Source organism: Centruroides sculpturatus, unplaced genomic scaffold, assembly GCF_000671375.1.
Source record: "Centruroides sculpturatus isolate CEXI.00-Female unplaced genomic scaffold, Cexi_2.0 scaffold11, whole genome shotgun sequence".
NCBI classification, from domain to species: domain Eukaryota; kingdom Metazoa; phylum Arthropoda; class Arachnida; order Scorpiones; family Buthidae; genus Centruroides; species Centruroides sculpturatus.
In genome coordinates this window covers 54176-76643 of record NW_019384501.1, presented here as the reverse complement: position 1 = coordinate 76643, position 22468 = coordinate 54176, and the positions used below count along the sequence as shown (strand labels likewise).

The 22468-nt window shown below is 29.6% G+C and overlaps 1 protein-coding gene across 1 annotated transcript; it reads right to left on the bottom strand.

The window, feature by feature from the left end:
• Positions 1 to 2360: 2360 nt before the first annotated feature.
• LOC111622060 (acidic leucine-rich nuclear phosphoprotein 32-related protein 1-like) lies at positions 2361 to 20220 on the bottom strand. The gene is made up of 5 exons (XM_023364374.1): positions 20076 to 20220; positions 17095 to 17208; positions 13320 to 13397; positions 8749 to 8875; positions 2361 to 3420 (listed from the first exon to the last, which is right to left on the bottom strand). The coding sequence occupies exon 5, from the start codon at positions 3317 to 3319 to the stop codon at positions 2474 to 2476; it is 846 nt and encodes a 281-aa protein (XP_023220142.1). The 5' UTR covers positions 3320 to 3420; positions 8749 to 8875; positions 13320 to 13397; positions 17095 to 17208; positions 20076 to 20220; the 3' UTR covers positions 2361 to 2473.
• Positions 20221 to 22468: the final 2248 nt, after the last annotated feature.

Sequence of the window (22468 nt, the reverse complement as noted above, 5' to 3'; positions counted from 1 at the left end):
AAAATAATTTTTACTGTATGTTTCTGAATATCTTAGAATTATACTGATAACTGTTCATATATGTGGAATAAAAAAGCATTTAAATATTTTATTTTTTATTAACTATTGTTATATGAAAGATGTTTATTATGTTACTAAATATTTATGTAATCTTTTAACATTATCATGTTTAAAACCTTAGAAAACAGAAAATTGTGTAAAAAAAGAAGTGACAGTGTACAATTCAGAAATCAAAACAATCTAATTTTGCACTAAAGGACTAGTAAAAAATAATTTCTTTTAATATATACATTAATTAATGTTTTAATGAAAATAAAATAAGACATTGAATAGAGTTTCAAAGAAAATTAAAAAATTTAATATTTCATAAAATATGTAAACTACTGAAAGACAACTTATCTGAATCCATGTCTCCTTTTAGCTTTAATTTTTTAAATATAATAGTCAAGATTCTAAATTGTTTGCACACTATACTTACATTAATCAAGCACTACACTAATTTCCATAGTTTCATACCAAAGCACTATTATTAAAATTAAAGTCACCTATCTTTGATAACACATTCTGTTTTTAACTCTTCAATTTACATTATTAATTCATTTGCCTCACATGATCATCTATTCCTAAGATGGGCCATCAAGGGTGAGCTGGGGATTTTTTCCCAGGCCAGAGAAAACTTAGGGACCCATAGTAGTTCCTACTCCTATAAAATTAACATTATTTTTACTAAAAGAAAATATGCATTTTATTAATAAACATTCTAGGTTATGTATTTCATTCATTCAAAAACAACAATGGTCAGAAAGGCCCGCCAAGTGGCAAAAGGGGCCAACTTACCCCAGTCTAGCCACAGGCAAGCTTTCAACAGCAACAGGAATAGTCAATTCTCGAATACTTATTTTAATATTCAAATTAAAACAATCGAAAAATAATTTTTTTTACATATGATGCTGCAAGGCTTTCAGTATGAAGAAGATATGACAGTTACATTTCAAGTCAGACTTTCCAGAGTGGGTCATCTCAGGTTTTCATTTCATTTCAAAAATAATTTAACAAATCATCTAAAATTAGAATGGCTTTGAAGAGTAAGATATTATAGTAAATAAGTTCATCTCAATGGAAATCAATGTTGTATGGTTAATAATTAATTAATTAATTAGGTGTAATTGACTTTCTTCTTACTAAACTCTGGAGATAAATAAAATAATCTTTATTTACATTAAATGTCATCTGTTGAGGGAACTTTGTAAACTGTTCCAAAAATGTAGTAACAAAGCTCAATTCCATTTAAAGTGCTTTAAACAACATATTGAGTTTAGAAATGCTGCATTTTCCTATTCTGTTGGCCACTTTGGTGAGGTGGCTGGTCGCCACCAAGACAGTGTTTGGCTTTTATTAAAACTTATGCAGTTTTACAGGAGGGTGATCACAAGGTGAGGTTTTACTATATTATTATGTATTATTTTAGTGTGGTTATTTATAAATATAGTTATATTTGTATAATTTATAATGATACATATTAATTTTAAAAATAATTAGCAAAATAAGTCTCTAAAATTTTCAGTTATTATTCTAATTAGAAAAAATTTGAGTGAACTTTATAGCTGAATTAATTTTAAAAAATTAATAATTTTCTTATAATGTTTCTAGTCATAAAAATTAATTTAGAAAAAATTGCAGATGGAAAGAGATTGATTATTATAAAAGAGTTATCTTTAGAATTAAGTGCAATAGAAAAATTTTTTAGAATTTTTATTATTGAAAATTTATTGCAGTAGGTCTTTTTTATATGTAAATTTGTGCTTCACTCCAAGTAGTTACAGATGATTACATGTAGTAGTTAAAACCTAAGTAAAACATTTTAGTCTGACATTTCTGAATATACAGAACAAAATTTTATTATACCATATCAAGTGTAATACATTAAAACAGGGCGAGTAGCATTCAGGTATTTTGTCAAGTTGGAGTATCAAGCTGAAAAAATATGGTTTATTGATTTAAGTTAGAATTCAGCAGTACTAAAATGATTTAATCTATTTGACATCTATGAAAACAAACAAAAACCTACTGTATTCAGTTATCGATAAAAAATTATTGTATTTATTGTCTAATTTTTCAATTTAATACACACAGTAAATATGTTTTATCATCAATTTCATTTATTAGAAATATCATTATAATACAGGCTGACAAAACTCATATAAATTTAATTAATGGACAGATCACATAAATTTAATGAATCATGTCTCAAAAATATCAATTATTTTCTATAAGTATTACAGAACTTATCATAATTTATAATTATTAAGAATCACTAAGTTGTTCTGAGTTATATTGCCTTCTCAATGACTGTAGAGATGATTTAACAGTCAATTATCTTCTGTACGGAATGGAGTCGCCGCATATCGATATCAATTGTCAGTATTCTTTAATTTTAATAGAATTTATAAAGAATTTATTATTTTTTACATATTCAGTCACTGGATGGAGAAATTAAATGATCTTCTTTTGATTTGGTGACAGAATTAATGTCAACAGTTGGTTCTGAAACTGATTTTGGAATTGTTGTTTCATTACTAATAGGAACCATTGGTTTTTGAAAACACTGTTCTTCATCATTTCTGTCAAGAAGAGATGGTGATTCGGCCATTGGTTGAACTGAATCTGTATCAAAACTTATTAAAACTTCTTCGTTTGTTTTGTCTTTGCTAACATTGCTTGTTGGTGTTGAAAGTACAATGGTAGCTTTAGATTTCAAAATGCCATCATTATCTGTTTCTTCTGAATATTCGTCTATGTTAGTATCTGATTTATCATCATCTTCAAATTCTGTTCTTTGGTTGCCATCTTCTCCAATCATTTTGATTTCTTTTCGTACTTTATAACCTCTATACATGGCTTGAATTTTTACTGCAGCTTTTCCTTCAGCTTCAGGATCATTTGATTCAAGTTTTTCATTTTCGTCTTGAATTTCATCAGTATCAATTAACAATTGCTCTTTGCCGTCTTCTTTTTTTGGTCCATTTTTTCTTTGTTTTCTAACTTGATAACCACGAAATGTACTTTGAATTTTAACTGCAGCTTGTTCTAATGCACCACTTTCATTTTCATCTTCATCATCATCTTCTTCTTCTTCAATTTCTCCTTTATCTTGAGATGACTCCTTTTCAGAAAATGAAGTTTGTTTGTTTTCTTCTTCTGTCAGTTCATCTCCAATGTTACTTAAGTTTTTTCTTGTGATGTATCCACGATAAACTGACTGAATTTTAACTGCAGCTTTTTCAACATCAGCATCATCTTCATTTAAATCATCAGACATTTCTTGTGTATTGGATGAATGTAATATTTCTTTTTCAGAGATTTCACTTGATTTCTCTTCTTTGCTAATTTCAGTTTTACTTGAATCATCTTTATGTGATTCTGGAAAAAATGTAAAACAATTAGTTTTAAAATTTCATATTTTAATATAACATTGTGATGATATAATTGTTATGCATTTGAGGAATTTTCCTGTCAAATATATTAATCAGATATAAAAAGCATTAATGGATGGTGCCAATTGTTTAAGGTATGTGGTATTGCAAAAAGTACATAATTTTACTAGTACATGGGAGAGGAAAGGAGGTCAAGATATTATCTATGAAGACTTCCTTTAGTGATATTAGTGGCATATGAATTACAGTCGACCCCCTATAACATGGGTTCCTATAGTTTGGATTCCTATATCACGGTGAAAAAATTGCAACAGTATTCGTACAAACATGCTAAAAGAACTCCTATACAGGTATACCTCGCCTTACGTCGGTAATTGGTTCCAGGAAAACGACCTAAGTCGAAAAACGACGTAAGTCGAATTTACTTGTCTCCGAATCTACTTGTCACTAGGAAAAACCATAAATTATTATTCCCAGATCTGTATTTTATTTATTAATGCATTTTTAATAATATATGGTTAATAAGAATCTATCTTAAGCTTACAAACAAATAAATTTCAGTTTTTAATAGAGTACAGAAAAAAGTAATCTAAATTTACGAATGCATGTACTGTTCTGTAAATACAGTACATACTTGTAAATGTATATATTTTAATATGATTTTATGTGCTTTAAACGCTTTTCTAGTGATATTACGACTTCAATATTTGTGGCGGACGGACGTAAAGTCGAATAAAATGACTTAATCTTGACTTTTTTTTTCCGTATACTTTTTTGACAAACGACGTATAATCGGGAATGACGTAACTCGAAACGACGTAACTCGAGGTATACCTGTAATTTGGTAAAATGTCATCGCCGACCCGTGTTGCGACAGGATTGCACAAACCGTTGAGTTTAAACAAGCAGCGGACCTACCAAAAACCATTTCTTTTTTTTGCAAAAAATTCGCTGAACTTTAGAGACATCATTAATATAAATATAATTTTTATGGACGTTAAATAATAATTTATCAGGAAGCACGCGAGCGCCATTCGATGACAAAAACAAGCTTAAGCAACGGTGTAGTCGAACGGTGCACACTCAGTAAGTAATCCTACAATTTTTTGTTTATAGCATAGTTTATATGGATTATTCCCAAAAAATTATACGTATTTTGGAAATGTTGAGTCAAATTAGTCTAGAATCGATTAATTTTATGGAAGAAACCTTTCAAACAACCGTAGTCCGTAAACTGCATAACTGCATAAGTAAAATAGTAAGGCTGTATTTGGGACAAGATTATGTCTCAGAGAGTCGCTACTAAGTGGAATCACTTTGATGCTCAAGGTAGGTCTTGTTCTCATTCTCCAATCTTCTTTGATATTGCTGGTTTTGAGCATGATCTTTCAAACTTCACTGCCCATGACCACAAAGTCGTTCACAATGCATTTTCGGTGAACTTAACCTATCGAAATTTCTCAATGTTGCATGTCGCCCTGGGTTGAATTTTTGTTGATGCCTAACGAAAATTTCCCATTTTTGAAAAAAATAATCCTGGCTATTGTACCAACCGAAATTATTTTTATTTTGCACAAACAATATATATATTAATAAATATAGAAAAAAACAAGTTATATTTCGGAAGTTAGTTTTAATATAAAATTATAATGACTAGCACCATCTACTTTGAAAAAAAGGTTCCGATGTTGAAACGAGATATCTCAGGTCAACCAGTCAGGGTCAGCACATCACAAACAGATATATACCGAAAATAACACAGGACAAGTAAATGGGTTTTTTCAAAGATTCATTTGTCAAAATTTGATTTTTTATTCAAACTTCCCAACTCAAGCGTTTGTCAAAATTCAATTTTGCAATGTTTGCATTTCCAACTTTCCAACGAGCAACGCATGCGCAAATCTGCACAACTGCCTTTTTGTAGAGTGTGTTGCCATTTTGAATTTTATTTTGACTCAGTTCTCAGTCCCGAGTACCCACAAGTCTGGTTTTTTTTTTATGTATGCATGATTTGGGCACCTAATACTCTGTGCCAAATTGCAACTCCTGACATGTACTGTACTCTTCATACCTCTAAGCTGGTTACCTAGCAGGCAGTATGATTTTGTAAACAAGACATAGTCTTGTCAAAAATGCATTTAATAATTATTAAATTTATCAAGAGATGGTACCTAATGCCTATCTCTAAGCCAAATTTCTTGACATTTAATTATTAATAGTAACATTATTATAGCCTGAAATTATCTGGCAATTGTTTGGCATTAGACACATGTGTTTTTCTTATAAACCCACTTGCTAGTATTGATAAAAAAATATTTGAAGAAATGACTAAACTATGAGTTAAAAACTTCTACAATGTAAAAGAGGATCCATAACCTATTTGCAAATTCCTTCTATTTAATTGTACATACAAAAGTACAAGTACATCATTGTACATGACAGGAAGAAAGGGAGTCAAAAGTGGCTCAAAAACTGTATGTAACTATTATTACAATTTTTGAAATATTGTCATTGAAGAAAGTATTAGTTTTATCCTAGTTCAGACAAACAGAAAAACCATTTACTCATGCATATTTGTCTCAAATTTGATCAATCAATTAAATATGTTTGTAAAATAAGTTATTACCAACTACAGTAGAGCGTCGATTTTCCGAAAGTCAATCATCCGAAACGTCAATCATCCGAAAGAATTCCAGATGGCAAATTTAAATTTTCGCCAGTGCTGTGGCGCTTCAATCTTTGGCTATGTCTTGGGCTACTCAAATATTTTACGTTTTTGATACTAAATTAACATTGAAGAATAATTTTTTATTGTTTTTATATTTTTCAATATATTTATTTTGTTTGTACAAAATAAAAAAATAATTTTTAACGATACAATAGTCTTTGTTAGGCTTAACATCGACAAAAATTCAACGCAAAGCGACACGCAACGGATAAAAATTTTATCATCGGACACGTTAAACTATTTTTTCATACATAAATCGGTTATCCGAAATATCAGTTATACGAACAACCCCAGTCCCCAATTGATTCGGAAAATCGACGCTCTACTGTATTAGTATTTATTTTTTAAAATGTTAAATGTATCAGATAGACAGCAGATGGCAGTTAAAGCATTGGCTGGTCACTCAGATTTAATCTAAAGGACCTGAGAGTGGTAACAGTCCAGGAATTTTCACAGGATCCAACATATCCCAGATAGACCAACTGTCTTTCAACCAATTGTGAGCATGATTGAAAACCGGACCACAGTGCAGAATTAAATATATATAGTGGGTGATCGGTTAATGAACAAATCAGATAACAAACACCTCACAGAACAAACACAAGAAGAAGCAACGTAAAATAATGAATACTGATTGGTCTTCTCTTATCTTTGGACAACAGTTCGAAACTTTTTGGAGCACGAGAGATGACATCGACACTCAACCTGATATATACTGATCGGATAGTATTTCTCTGAACTTTGAAACTCTTCCTTGTAATTTCGGCCTTTTATTTTTCTGACAGAAACAATTTTTTATAGTATTCGCAAGACTGTCAGGCAGGCACTTGTTAAGTTTTGCATCAGTTTTTATTTTCGAAAGGTGAGAGTATAATAGCAAAGGTAGAGAGTGGCAGATGTCTGATGTCTGTTGTTCCTGGGCAGTATGGCTTGAACAGGTCTACAGTAAGCTTAGTTCAATCTTATCTAAGAAAGATACTGTATTATCAAAAAGACTCAAGTAGCTTAAGGAGTAACAAAAATCACATCTGAGAAATAAAGAACATTGAAGAGCTCATAATGGAATCTGAAACGGATCTGATGACAGAAGAACACCAAGAAACTCGGCGAGATATGTTCTTTTCTGAAAAAGAGAATTAATGTTGATATTTGCTATTAAACATTTTCTTGAAGAATCGGGATGATGTTAGAACAACGGTCTTAGAACGGCATCCAAACCATATAGGCTTAGGTATCTCTACAATTACAATGCTATTAATGCTATTAATTACTTCTGAAAAATCTTGAAGAAGAGAGAAAAACAATCAACATTAGACAGATTCTTTAACCCCACAAACGGAAAAAAACATGACTAAAAAATGCAAGACTGTGTATATATGTATTTTTATTATTACATATAAATAAACATAGTAAGAAAGTATATATTTTTTTATTTTTTGGGGTCTCCAGAGTGAATTAATCAAATTCCCATAAAAACCTATGGTAAATCAATAATCAGATAGCAAACAAAGTTTTGGAACAGATTATGTTCGTTAACTGATCACCCACTGTATATATATTAGATAAGTTGTTTATCTTTTTTTTTTTTTTTTTGTTTTTATTTNAATGACGATCTTTGATCTCCATTTTTAAACATAATGATATTTATCTCGTGTGCTTTATCGCCCGGAGGAAATTGAGTTTGTTCGAAACGAGTGACTTGAAACGTTACGAAAATTGCAAAATCTGTATAATAAAATCGGTAAATATTTAATATTTTGACAGTTATTAAGGATAACGATCTTTGCTTAACCCGGATGATTAATTTAAATCAATAAATGAGAGGAATTTGGCTGGTTAGAAGGCAAATAACGGGTCTAATTTATGCATTTACAAGTTAATTTTATTCAAACTGGCTTATCGAGTTCGGTTATGTAAATGTTTGCCGTATTTCAAGTTTTTTTTATTGCATAATAAATTACTTGTGGATTACGAAAATTCCATTAATTTCGGCCGTATTTGTTAAAAATAAACCATTTCCTTTACTCCCTCCCCGCTTTTACGAGTGTATAAATTTCCTGTTACGAGTGTAAGAAATGCTATATTTAAGTGTCCAAATTTTTTTTTTTTTTTTTTTTTGTTTTTATTTTGAAATATTATTATTCTATTTAAATAAAATAGTTCTGTAAAAAAATATTTCTTACTAATTTTTACTAATTTAAAATATTAAGAATTTATGGTTTATCTAAGATTAAGTCCAAACACATGAACAAAAATGTATTTATATTGTATTTTAATATATTTAAAAATTATTTAAATTTTGTAACGTTTTCTTCTGTTTATGTTTATAATAAATATTACACATTAAAAAATTGTCTTTATTAAAAGGCATATTAAATCTTTTTTTTTGGCATTTTAGACTATATAAAACTCTAAATATGAAATCTAGAATAATGAATAACTTTGTTATGCATTCTGACTAAAAAGATATTTCTTTTATTGAAATTGAAGTTGCAATAGGAGATAATACTGATAGATGCTTCCAAATTACTTAAAAATTCAATGCTCTTACAATTTAATATTATAATAAAACTGATAACTTTTTACCTTCAGTACCCAGACTTTTGTTTGGTGATACATTATCTTTCTGTTCTTTCAATGTTTTTCTAGTTAAGTAACCACGAATTCCTGCTTGGATTTTTACTACAGCTCCTTCTAAATTATCACTTTCAATCTAGTAAGAAAAAAAATATTGCTGTTAATTCATAACTTATATAAAAAAACATATAATAATAGTGGATATAATATTACAATAAGTTAACATTATCATGGAATTTATAATATAAAAGTACAAATTTATTAATGAGAAATATATTTAAAAGATTGAAGTGTAAAGTTAACTTTTAATTGGAAATAGAAGATAAAAGAGCTAGATATATTATAAGAATTTTGATTTGTAGTAGTAAAAGATTTTGTAACCTTCTAATTTTATGGCAATTCTATATTTGAAAGAATATCAAAAGAGGTTTTGTGTTATTTAAACAGTTTAATCTGGCATTTAGAAATAAATAAAACTTCAAAACTCCTTAAAGATTTCAGAAATCGTAGTTTTAAATGAGTACATTGAGATGTTTTTAATGTTTGCTAATCATTTCATGCTTCATAATACAAGGTTAGACAGTTGACAACTTTGACATTTCGTTTCTATGAGGTCTTCGTGAAATGCAGTGATGCAGCCTATAAATCATTTCCAGATCAACAAAAATATGCTGGCTAAAGAGGAGAGCAGTGATTCTCAACCACTGTGCTGCAAGATTTTTGAAGTGTGCCACCATTGCAAATACCCATACCATAAGCGATGTCAGATAAGTAGTTCAATTAGTTCTATCTTCCTAGGGCACGTTTGGAAATTGTAACTGGTATTACAAGTAACTGCCGGTAGTTACCAAGGCATTTAGAAAATGTGACCTAAATAACCAACTGTGTTTTAAAATCACTGTTATGATGTCACTGGTTGTCCTGTGGTACTTACCAAAGTAACTGTGTGTGCCAAAATTTTTAAATTATTAAAAGTGTACTGTGATGAAAAAATGGTTGAGAATCACTGGTGTAGAGAATGAATTCGGTAATAATCTTGAGCATGGTATTGAAAAATTATAATGCAGAGTGATTTTAATCACTGGAATAACTCAAAAAATATGCATCCTACAAAAAAAATTCATTAAACCAAAAATTTTAGACTTTATGGAGCCAAAAGATGGTGCTATAACAATGAAACCTGGATCAACTTCATTTTCTTAAATAAAAACCCCCCTTTTTTTATTGCCTATTATAAAAGCAAACAAACTTTTATCTGAAACATTTTTTCCAAAACATACTGTGTGCATATTTGGAATATCTGTAAAGAAAGGAAGAAAAGTGCTAAAAATGTCACAAGCTTGCCTTCAACACACTATGGAACAAGTTTTTGTATCATTTCATTATTTAAAGAAAGATAATAATGATTTCATAAAATTAGGAAACTATTATGACAAAGAGAATATTGATCTTGACAAAGACATTGATCTTGGTTGATTTTTAAAATCTGTTCTTAAGCTGAACTTGAGGTCATCTTAAATTTTCTCAATACATCTTTAGCATGAGTCCCTTTGCCTCTCATGTAAAGTTTTTCCTTATTGCAAATCATGTTGAAAGACATGCATTCAGGAAGTTAATTATATGTTGGAAATGTCTCATCAGAAGTTATTGGAACATGTTACCGAAAACTATAAGTGAACCTTTCAGAAGAAATGTTTCTTTATCAGAAACAATTGAGAAAATGAAGTTGACCCAATTTTCTGTAATTATATAATCATTATGTGGTCTTCTTAAACTAACATTTTTTGGTTTAATTAATGTTTTGTAGACATATATTTTTCAAGTTAAGTTATTCCAGTGGATTGATTAAAATGAACCATCCTGTATCAAGACGATGTTTTTGGTCACAAACTAATTTTTTTCAAATCTAATTAAGTTCTCAAACTCTCTTCATAAGAGATTTCAAATTATATAATTTTGATTATGTAAATAATAGGATTTTTAATTCTGTTTAATATCAATTTCCCATAATAACAAATTGATGAAGTATATTAATAATCTAGGTTAAAATTAATTTTTATATTAAAAATTCATACAAATGCATTTAAAATTGCATTTCTTTTTGTTTTGGCAACACAATAATGCATTGTCCTTGAAAGAATAAATTATAAAAATATGAAAATGCCAAATGTAAGCTATTCTATTTTAGTTTATGCTTTTTAACAGTGCAATATCTATAAGTTTTGATTATAATTATTAATTATTTATATCAGGGCTTCTTAAATTATGGGTTGTGATCCCAAAGGGGATCACACAACTGAATATGAGGGTCAAGAAAATTTGACAACAGTAAATATTTTGTACTATGTATTTATTCAAAGCAGTGTATTCAACATTGATGATTATAAAATCAAAATGTCAATCAACTTTGGAAAATGTTGAAAATGCTCTGCATCCTGCAATATCAAATTTAGCCAAGATTTAATTGTTGTAAAAATAAACAAACAAGCACATCTACCTCGTTAGTATGCAAATATGATTTTATCTTTGATACACACATTATTTAGCATTTATTAAAGAATTGTTTTGGAATAAATTTGTGAAATCCGGATTTTCTACAGATTTTTTTTCCCGATCAATGTCCCGTTTTACCTAAAAACCAATTAAATTCCCCTAGAAAATAGAGAGGAAACCACCTTGAAAGAGGGAGAAATTTCCACCTCCCCTTTTTTTCAAAGTAAACATTCGCCCATCTCGACAATATTCCCACACTACAAACTTAAAAGTTGATAGTTAACATACGATTTCGTCATCTTATTTGGGTTCCAGGGACAACTTTGACCTCCCCGCACACCTTTTACCTCGCAACTAATTAGTCACCTGACAGTTTTCCCACCACAAAATGATAAAAACCACTTCTCTCCCCCCTCTGGGGAGTTGCTTCCGAGGATTTAACTATAACTTGTGCCCTACGTTTGTGCTCTATGTTTTGTTCTCTAGGATATCTAAACCCATAGAGGTATGGAACTAATTTTTGTGAACTCTCTCTCGGCCCTTCGCGTTTTAAGAACTCAGAATTTTCCCTTGATAATAATTATTGTATCATCAATATAGATAACTAATAAGTCATTGTTTCTTTGTTAAATTGGTATCCTCTTTTACTCATATATCGCCTGTCACCTTACCAATGGCACTCAACCCGAAAAATTATAATTCCATCCACTTGGGATAAATAAAAGAAAATTTAAGCCATCTCTGACTAATGTGCAAGTCCCTCCAACTTGAAAACCAATCCACGGAGGTATGACATAGTCATACCCTCTCGGTTCTCACAAATTATTGTATTGTTGGTAAATGATTTTATTTGTATACCTATTACAAGGGTGGATCAAATATAAACAGTAATTTTTTTTAGACATTTATTGATTAATAATGTACACAAGTGAAAATTTTAGTTCTTTTATACATATCCTCCTGCAAGCTCTACACACTTTTGCCAATGATTTTGAAGCTTCAATATCCCTCTCTCATAAAAAGATTGAGGGCAAGTTATGAGCCAATTGCACATATGCTTCTTCATTGCTTGCGAATCGTTTTCCTCCAAATAATTCCTTCAAGAGTGTGAACAAAAAATAGTCACAGGGGGACAAGTCTGTACTATGAGGAGGGTGTTCAAGGGTTTCTCAGCCCATTTCTTCCTGACCTGTTATTGATTTCCGGTCAACAACCCCGGAACCCATTGGGCACTAATTTTTCTGAAGTCAAGATGATCAGTGATAACGGATTAAACACTCCCATAGCTGATACCCACTTCTGATGAGATTTCTTCAACAGTTAACTGGCAATCACATTCAATAAGCTCTTGAACGGCATGGATGTTGTCGTCTGTAAGACTTGTCCTTGGGTATTGATCATGACCTTCGTTTTTGACATGTTCTCGCCCACCCTTAAATTCTCTGGCCCATGTATACACACGATTCTGAGACAGTGTACTGTCCCCAAACTGTGCCTTCAATTGAATAAAAATTTCCGAGGGTTTAACGCCCTCATAAGTTAAAAACTTTATGATGATGCATTGTGCAACAGATGAATGTACCTTTTGCTCGGTCATCGCTGTACTGACGACAGAACCAAGCTTGCTCGTTAACCAATTTAGTTCCTCCACTCCTCACAAACCAAACATCAACTGCACTCTACATCATCTAGCTAGGAACTGTGTGGTAAGCAGAATAACAAAATTACTGTTTATATTTGATCCACCCTCGTGTGTATATATATATATATAGAGGATTATGTAAATAAATATTTTCTAGATTATTATAAATGTGTTGTAGACAGTATAATTCTGCATATTATTATTTTTTTTTCCTTTTTCCTTTCATATGGAAAATATATAACACCAGGAAAGCAACTCCTTAACCGTTATTTTACAAAATGCATTTCAATCTATTTTTCATATAATATTTCGCATAAAAAATGAGAAAGCAATAGTGTATAGAATTGCACTGCCTACAACTTGAAATATAACCTTGAGTTTATTATCTTCTGTGATAAAAATTAGTAATCAGAAATTATTATATAATATTAAAAAAGTAGCCTACCTCTTTTTTATTGGAAAGTGACACTTCAGAATTTTCATTTACATTCACTTGAATGCTTTCAATATTTGCTTTGGGTACCTATGAATTAAAAAGTCAATTATTTATATGGTAATCTAAATAATAAAAGAAATATGATAAAAAATTCATGGTTTATGTTTGAATTTGTTACATACTGTATATCTTAGAAATTTATATTTGTTTTATATATGTTAAAGAATTAGTTTGTACATGAAATCCACATTTAACTATAAAAAAACTAAGAAAACTTCATCCCTGACTGAAGCATAGATGACTTGTGAACTTGCTTTAGATTGCTGGAGCACTAAATTAAAGCCACTTGTCACTGTGCATAAATAACATATTCTTATTTTTGTTCTAAAATTTCCTTAACTTTCATAATAAACATTGTAAAAGGTATAATTCTTTAATGGATTATACCTTGCAGTGACATTGCTTGTATCGCCCAGTCTTAAAAATCAATGTAGATAAAACCAAAGTTTTGGTCACAGATGGATCACAAGCCAACATTCACCTTAATTGAACAAGTGCAAGAATTCAAATATTTGGGATTATTGGTCCAAGAGAGGAAAGTGTCATCTACCTATGACATAAATAGCGCTATTGGTCAGGCAACCTCGACATTTGCCTCACTAAAATGGTGTTTATGGTGGAAAACTTGTAAGGAACCAAGTCTGAGCTTTATTTTTATTTTACTTTTATTTTGCTTTCATTATATTTTGTTTGGGGCTTATGTTTAGTTAAGACGAAGTTTCCTCACCATTCACCTTAGTAACTTAAAAATAGAAGAAAAACCAACTCACCGACGAAAGAAAAGCGCCGTAGAAAAACTCGCGCACACTTGCACGGAAAAAAGTAAGTCCGCACCGAGAAAAAGGGGGGGAAGACCCCACAACCCAGTTAGGAATCGCTAAACCTTAAAAGAATAAAGCATCCCGATAATTGTTAAAAAGAATAATGTAAAAGGTTAGCGAAGTATTGTCGGAAAATAATCTGCCAGATAAACAAGAAAAATTTAATGTTACAGATAAGTATGTAAATGAGGAGAGTGATCTCATTCAGAATTGTGACGTCACCTCACACTATAAAGCCTCTAACTCAAGTGAAAACGAACGAGGTGAATTCCTGATAGCAACGAGCTTTGGTGAGCTCCGTAGCAGTGAACGAGAGAGGTGTCCGATAGGATTTTGAAGTTATTCGATTTGTGGATCGACGATTATAGAAAGTCTTGAGAGTTTGAGGAAATAGGTTCCTAGTATATTGAGGTGACGATTAGGATCTTTAATTTATAAGAATTATTGTTTATAAGTTAATTCTTTGATTTTGTCGAATTCCAAAGGGGAATAGAATTAAGTTAGAAATAGATTGATTTGAGTTTGTCGGATTGATTCTTGTTGAATTTCATTGAATAAATTATTGTTTGATTTTTACTAAATACTGTATATAGTTTATTAATAGAAGTTTAATTAAATATTTGATTTTGTTATTGACAAACTTTGTCATTATTTAATTCGGTGAAAGTCCAGGCCTGGCACACTAACGCGAATCCGCGTAAAGTACCCGTTAGGGAACGGCTATTTCCGGCACACAGTAGTGTCGATAATCGTTGGAAAGTCGGAAAAATAATATAGTACTTTACAAACTAACATTGCACTCAAGACTAAAATTTACCTATTTTGGATGTTAATACTACCAATTCTTCTCTACGGATCTGAAACATGGACTTTACTCAAACCAGATCTGAAAAAACTCGAGATTTTCCAAATGTGATGTCTGCAACAGATCCTGGGTGTTATCCTTCATGATCGCATACAAAATGAAATTATTCGGACCTATTGTGACAATCAGCCAACCACTGAAGAGACTGTCCAACTGAAAAGATTGAGACGGTTTGGCCATGTCTGTAGAATGGACGCCAGCTGAATACCATATAAGATGCTCTGGTGGAAATGCCCTGTGGGCTGTTAAATACAGAGAGAGGGACCTAAAAAGACATGGTTCAACCAAATCAAGAAGGATCTGCAAAATCTGTGACTAAGCCTCAATGATGCCAAAGCTATATCCAGGGACTGAAAAGTGTGGAAGGCCAACATTAGTGCTGTCTGAATTCCTGCAGCACCTACAGCTGCATATGGGCTCCAGAGGAAACCCCGTCCCAATGCTAACTAAGGGATGAATGAATGAATCATAAACTCTGCAAGGTATTATTAAAGTATAATACATTAATGTGGCATTTCTCAACTTTCTAAGCCCAAGGACAGTAAAATGTTTAAAAAAAGAGGCCTACATAATTTAGTGGTCTGTAGAATTTTTTCAAACTTGTGTGAGTATTATAAACTTTTAGGACTTACAGAGCCATTAATAACATAATAAGTCTAAAAATATTTTGAATACATGTGGAGACATAAAAGTGAATCATCATTGAACAAAGTTTTAATTTAATAGTTGGTGAGGTCACCAAACTTGCTTATCAGTGCCAAATCGTATGTGGGAGTGTTGAATACAGAGACAACTCTCTCCAGTTACAACAGTTAACCCGATTTATTGTACCAAAAATGTATCTCACAATATCTTACAACAATAATACACTTTTAACAGGCAGTGGAGGCCAAATCTTCTGAGTCCCTTATTTTTGATGACAGAGGTTCAAAGAGGAAAGTTCTCAGATGTTTTCACAGGAGTTGATGGCCCCGGGGTGTAGCAAGGAAGTTTGAAGAGGATACTTAGTTTATGATGAGAATAATCCTTTAAAGACAGGAGTAGCATAGCACATTCAAAAGCACAAGAGAGAAGCTCTCTTCCCCCTGAATTTGGATTTTTATAGCTTTTGTTTTGCATCCTAAATCAAATGTTCCTATAGGTCAATTCCAACTCACCTCCACTTTCCAATTGGTCTCCACTCATTATGAAATGTCACGAGATGAGTCAACAAGATCACGAGAACCCAGATCACGAGATGAGTCAACAAGATCACGAGATGAGTCAACTGACAATTCAATCCCCATCAAAGATGTTCGATCTTAGGACTTACATTATTCCGTTGTCTAAATTTGAGAAGTACATTTTTCTAAGAATTTTCTTCAAACTTGTTCTTTTATGAACGTGAAATTTTCTATTTTCCTATCCCTTTGTTTTTTGCCAGTTTTTATAAAATATAATTATTATTATTTTTTCCTTTTATACAAGAAAACGAAATTTAATTTTTCTGTATGTGTGGTCCCAGTCCACTTCTGGAGCCTCACAAGTTTACTTTCAATTTAATTAAGTGCGCTGTGGACCACCTGTCCCAGCGTTGAGAAATGCTGCATTAACCTATATAAGTCAAGGTATGTATGGTTAGTTTATTGAGAAAAATGGAAAAAGAAAATCAGAGTATTAAAAAAATTTGGAAAGAACTTTACTGTATTTCAAATGTCACGTAGTGTGTGCTCACTTGTTTACAAAAAAAATTTCTTATTGACTTATCAGGAGTCAAAGATCATCCCCATATCACTTGATAAATTTATATGTTTTAATTTTATTGTTTCCAGAGTTATTTTAATTCCATTATTCTTAAATAATAATATTTTAAAAATGTGAAAAGTTTAGAAAAGACTATTTATTAGTGTGTTTTAATTTTTCCAGCAACTTACATGATTACAATGTATAAAAATAAAATTCTCAAATTGTTAGTTTTTAAGTAGCTAATTAAAAATTGTTGAATAAATTACTATTATAATCATATAATAATCTTAAATAATAATATATGCATAATTACTTCTTTCTCTTCTGATTGACTTGGTTCTGTTATTTCAACTTGACTTGGTTTTGTAGCTTCAGTTTTACTTGGTTCTATTTCCTGGACTAGAGGAGGACTTGCAACTGAATCTGTCTATATTTTAAAATAAATATAAGCTTGTATATTGATATAAATGATAAAAATTTAGTAAATTATTTCATTAGCATATTTGATTGAAGTTAGCATAAGATAAATAAAAACAGTATTTTTGGTTAACTTTATATTTAGTATAAATAATTACTGACTTAAAAGTAAAAATAAAAATAAAATAAGTAAAAAGACAAAAAAATATTTATTATTGTATTTTAAATTATGTTGATTATAATTCTGACTTAAAAACTTATTTTTAGATTATTTTCAAAGAGATTCTGAATGAAGTTNTTTTAAAAAAATTAATTTTATAATCTGGATTTATTAGTAAATCAACTATTCATTCCTCTTTGAAATAAATTTTTATAGTAAAATGTTATTTTTTTAAATATATTAAGATACTGTACTGATTATTTTTTAAAAAGTTATTGAGTTTTAATAATTTATCTTTGCCTTAAATAAAGAGAGAATCAGAGTAGGCAAACTAAAGTATAGGACAGATATATTGAAAGAATTCATTTATTGAAAAGCTCAATAGAATATTCTGCATACAAAATCTTCAAAACTGAAAATATTCTTGCAAGAAATTTCAAGGTTTCAAAATATAACGATGGCTTCATATTGTGCTTCTATGGGATCATAATTTATGGAAAATTCTTATTGATGTAATCTAAAGTTTGTTTGAAAGACTTAAATATTATCAGATATGATCCAATTTTTAATCTTTATTGGAATAATTCTAAATGCAATATTTCTCTCTTGTTCAAACTGTTTAAATAAAATTAAAGTATAAATGAAAGAACATTTCAATAGTTTTTTGTATATTGCACCTTTCTTAGAAAAAAATGAAACTTTTCAAAAGAATCTTAACTGCTTTTTGTTTAAAGTTTTATATAGAATGTACAGTACAGTAAAATTTGAAAAATTAACTGTTGATTCTTAATCAATTAAATCATTAATGATACATATTCAAATATTCTCAAATTCTAAATGTAGAAATTTTAAATTAAATATTTTGTTATTGCAGTTAAAACTAGGAATGTTTAAAAATATGGTTTTTATCAGAAAATTTTCCCAAAATTTTTAAATCAAAACTTATTTATAATCAACCAAGAAATACAACTCAGACATTTGATTATATGAGGGGAGTCTGATATTAAAGGTACAAGCCAAAATTACATTATTAAATATTTTCTTTAATTATAAATGTACATTCCACAAAAACCAATAAACAAAATCATACTTTTGTTTATTTCTCGACATAATCGCCATAAACGTTGAGACATTTATCCCAGCGTGACACCAGTTTGAACATTCCTTCACAATACTGTTGCTTGAAGTAGTCCAGAACGATGTTTTCCAATTCCTCCTGATCCGTAAAGCGTTTCCCCGCCAAAAATTTCTTTAAAGGTCCAAATAAATGAAAATCCAAGGGAGCTAAATCTGGACTATACTCCACACGTCAAATCAAACCAAACTGTGGTTGGCACAGCGGAATTGGAAGGTCCTGCAACATCCTCCATATAGTCCAAGTTTAGCCCCTCCCGGTCAGATTTTTATTTACTTGGACCTTTAAAGAAATTTTTGGTGGGGAAATGCTTTGCAGATCAGGAGGAATTGGATGACACCATTCTTGAGTACTTCAAGCAACAGTCCTGTAAGGGATGTTCAAACTGGTATCAAGCTGGGATAAATGTCTCAACGTTTATGGCAATTATGTCGAGAAATAAACAAAAGTATGGTTTTATTTATTGGTTTTTGTGGAATGTATTAAATATTTTCTTTAATTATAAATGTTAGTGTAAGTTTGGCCTATATCTTTAATATCAGACTCCCCTCATATAAAATATAGTTTCCCAAAGACAAAAGCATTTAAAAATCATATTTAAACAACAATAAAATTAAAAATATTAATAATGCTAATTCCAAAATTTTTGTTTGAATTTTTGGAAATTAATTATGGAAAGACAATATAATACATATATACTGTGTTATTCAATTTTTGATTTCCCCATATGCTTTCATTATTTTAACACATTAAGCAACATGTATTACAAATATGCAACACACACAGCTATTCACTCAGGCCATGTGTTTGTAGAAATGCAACACATACTAAATATTGAAATCTGTGCTGTGTTACTTTGGTATATAACATTATACCAAAGTAACACAGCACAGATTATATTAGTTACATTATATTTACATGCTAGCCATGTAAATATAATAGAACTACTTAGAGCATGGCCTGTGGAAATGGAAATTGTACTTGGCCCAATAAATTTCTATTAGCATTCTATCATATTAAAAAAACTTTATTTTTTTCCCCTATAAAATATGAGAAATATGCAAAATTTGTTTTTCTAAAGTTTTTCTTGTACAATGAATGTGAATAAGTACAATATCATGAAAATATAAAGCACAAAACAATTTCAATTTTCTTTTTGTAAACAATAATGGTAAAAAAAACCAATAAGTATATTATTTTAGTAGTTATTCTATTTTTCTTAGATTTGTATCAGTCCATTTATGCAACCTACAATTTATACATTCATGTGGTAAAAGTTCTGTTTAATTTAGAACCTGATGAGCATAAAAGATGGCATAACATGATCAGAAAAAAATCATTCAGGCCATGGGTTGCAAATGCCTACAAATAGAGAAAAAAATGAAAAATGTTTTTTAACAAAGAGGACAAAATCATTAAATGGCCATAACTTTTGTGCTATTTTGAATATAAAAATGATCATGGTCCGGTGTGATATTTTATGCTGCTCTATTGTGGTGCTTAATGTGTTAATTTCTATATATACATATCCAGTATATAGATATACATATATATGTATATGTATAAATTATTATATTATTACCTTTTCAGGAATACTTTCTTGCTTAGGAATTGCTTCTTCCAATTTTTCTGGAGACTGCTGTAAAAATCAAGATGTTTTAAAAAAATTAATTTTATAATCTGGATTTATTAGTACCTGTGATTATAATGCACTATTTTAGCCTTTCTAGAAAGAAAAGCTTCATAAAATCTATAGTTTTATAAAAATGACAATAGTGAAAAAGATATTTGTTCTGTTTGCTCTTCTTGAAACATTAGTTAAAAGTTTAACTCAAGATTGAGAATTATTCAATGCATCACAGTCACTCAGGATCATCCAAATATCAATCAAATTTTTTACATATTTAAGAATTCATTAATATAATATCAAATTTTTTAATTTAAGCCATATTTAAAAGCTTATTATATTCGAAGTTTAATTATAAATATAGAAAAATGATGTTGCCCCAATTAAAACATCTTTTTTGACAGTAAAAATCAAGACAACTTAATAGTGGCTTCCTATAAATATCTTGCAGCAATTTATTTTTACATTTAAAAAAACAATTTTTCTAAATATGTTCATGAAATTTTACTGTTTCTTTAACTTTCTCCTTAATTTAAATATTCATTAATTATTTAACTACGATTTAGTTTATTTACTGAATATAATAACATAATTTACAAGCTCTGCCATTCATAACAACTTATAAACTAAGCTGTTAAAAAATAACAAGAACCAATGAAAACCAGTAGGAAATTCTAATGGTTTTGAGATGTAAAATCAATAACAATTTTTATCGGTATTTTGTTGACTTTTACTGAAATGCTCAAACTAATTGCCAGCTTTTTTATTAGTGTCTATGTTGTTGCTGGACTTTCCCGCATTCATCTCTAGTAATTGCTATCATTACCATTAAGTCTTCAGATTGGTTCCACCCCCTTAATATCTCCTGAACCAATGATCCAATTTTTCTGAAAATTTCAAGAAACATTTCTCCCTAATAAATAAAACTCCCTGCAAAATTTCAGAAAATTTCTCAACAAAAGGCACAGGAGTTAAGCTTAAAAGTGGGTGAAAAAAATCATGTCCCTCATAAACACACACACAATAACATCAAAACATACAAAAACTTCCCAATGTTTTTTTGCATTTCTCAATATTTCAAGATCTCAAGTCCAAAAATATAAAAATCTTGGAAGGTCATTTTTTGAACAATTGTCATACTTTCCCTCAATCATATAACAGCCAGAAAAGTAAACAAACATTCTACTGGTATATATGCTATTGGTCTATGAAAGCTAATGGAATTTTATTATATTTATTGGAAAGACATTAAAAATTCTAGAGATTACAACAATTAAAATATATTTATATAAGAAATCTTATATATGTTATTAAATTTGAACTTATACAATCAAAGACACCACATGTTTCAATGTTCCCATTCTTAAATCTCTTGTTTATATAATAAAACTTAATTTAAAGCAATATCCTTAGAGAGTGATGTAAATTGACCTCTTGATAAATTAGTCAATTACTGTAGATAGAAAACCATCTTATAGTATATTAATGATTCCAATTTATTTTAAACTTTAAAACTTTTAAATAAATATCATTTACATGAAAATAATTTTTAAAATTGTTGCAATTAAATGTTTTATTTAATTTAGTTACTGATTTTAACAGTAGAATTTTTGAGATTGAAAAATTAGTGTAGGTACAACTACAATATATAAACATGTCAATGCCTGATGATTATAGAGGCAAATGATAACTGGATTAAACTGGGCTATATCTAGTGCCAAAATAACCTGTATTTAATAATTATTAGTAGTGACGTAAAGCCCAATTTAATCTGGTGGCTTTAATACAGCTACACTTTTAAGAGAATATGAAATTTGATGAGTAAGAAAATAGCTATTAAAAATCTTTACATGTAGAAAGTAATAACTGTAAATAACTACATTTTTAAATTTGTAAATGTAAATAACTAGTTTCACACTTACAAAATATATTTTATTATAATAGAACATGTTATATTTTCAAATATTTATACATTAATTCACTGCAAATATCTATTCATGTTAACGTTGAAAAAGATAAAAATAAAACTCAAAATCAGTCACGAGTTTGTTATTAAAAATAATAATGAATAAGATAATTTATGTCTAGACTGTAATTTTGTATTCAATACTCTTGTTAACAATATACATATTGTTTTTACATAGAAATTTAGATCCAGTAGAGCAGGGGTGTCCAACCTTTTTGTTTCTCTGGGCCGCATTGGAAGAAGTCAAGGAGTTTTGGGCCACAAGTATATATAATATATACTTGTGGCCCAATATACAAGTATATTTAAGGATTAACATGTCTAGATTATAATAATAAGTATTAAAACTTTATCACGAAACAGGATATTTTAAAAAATTACT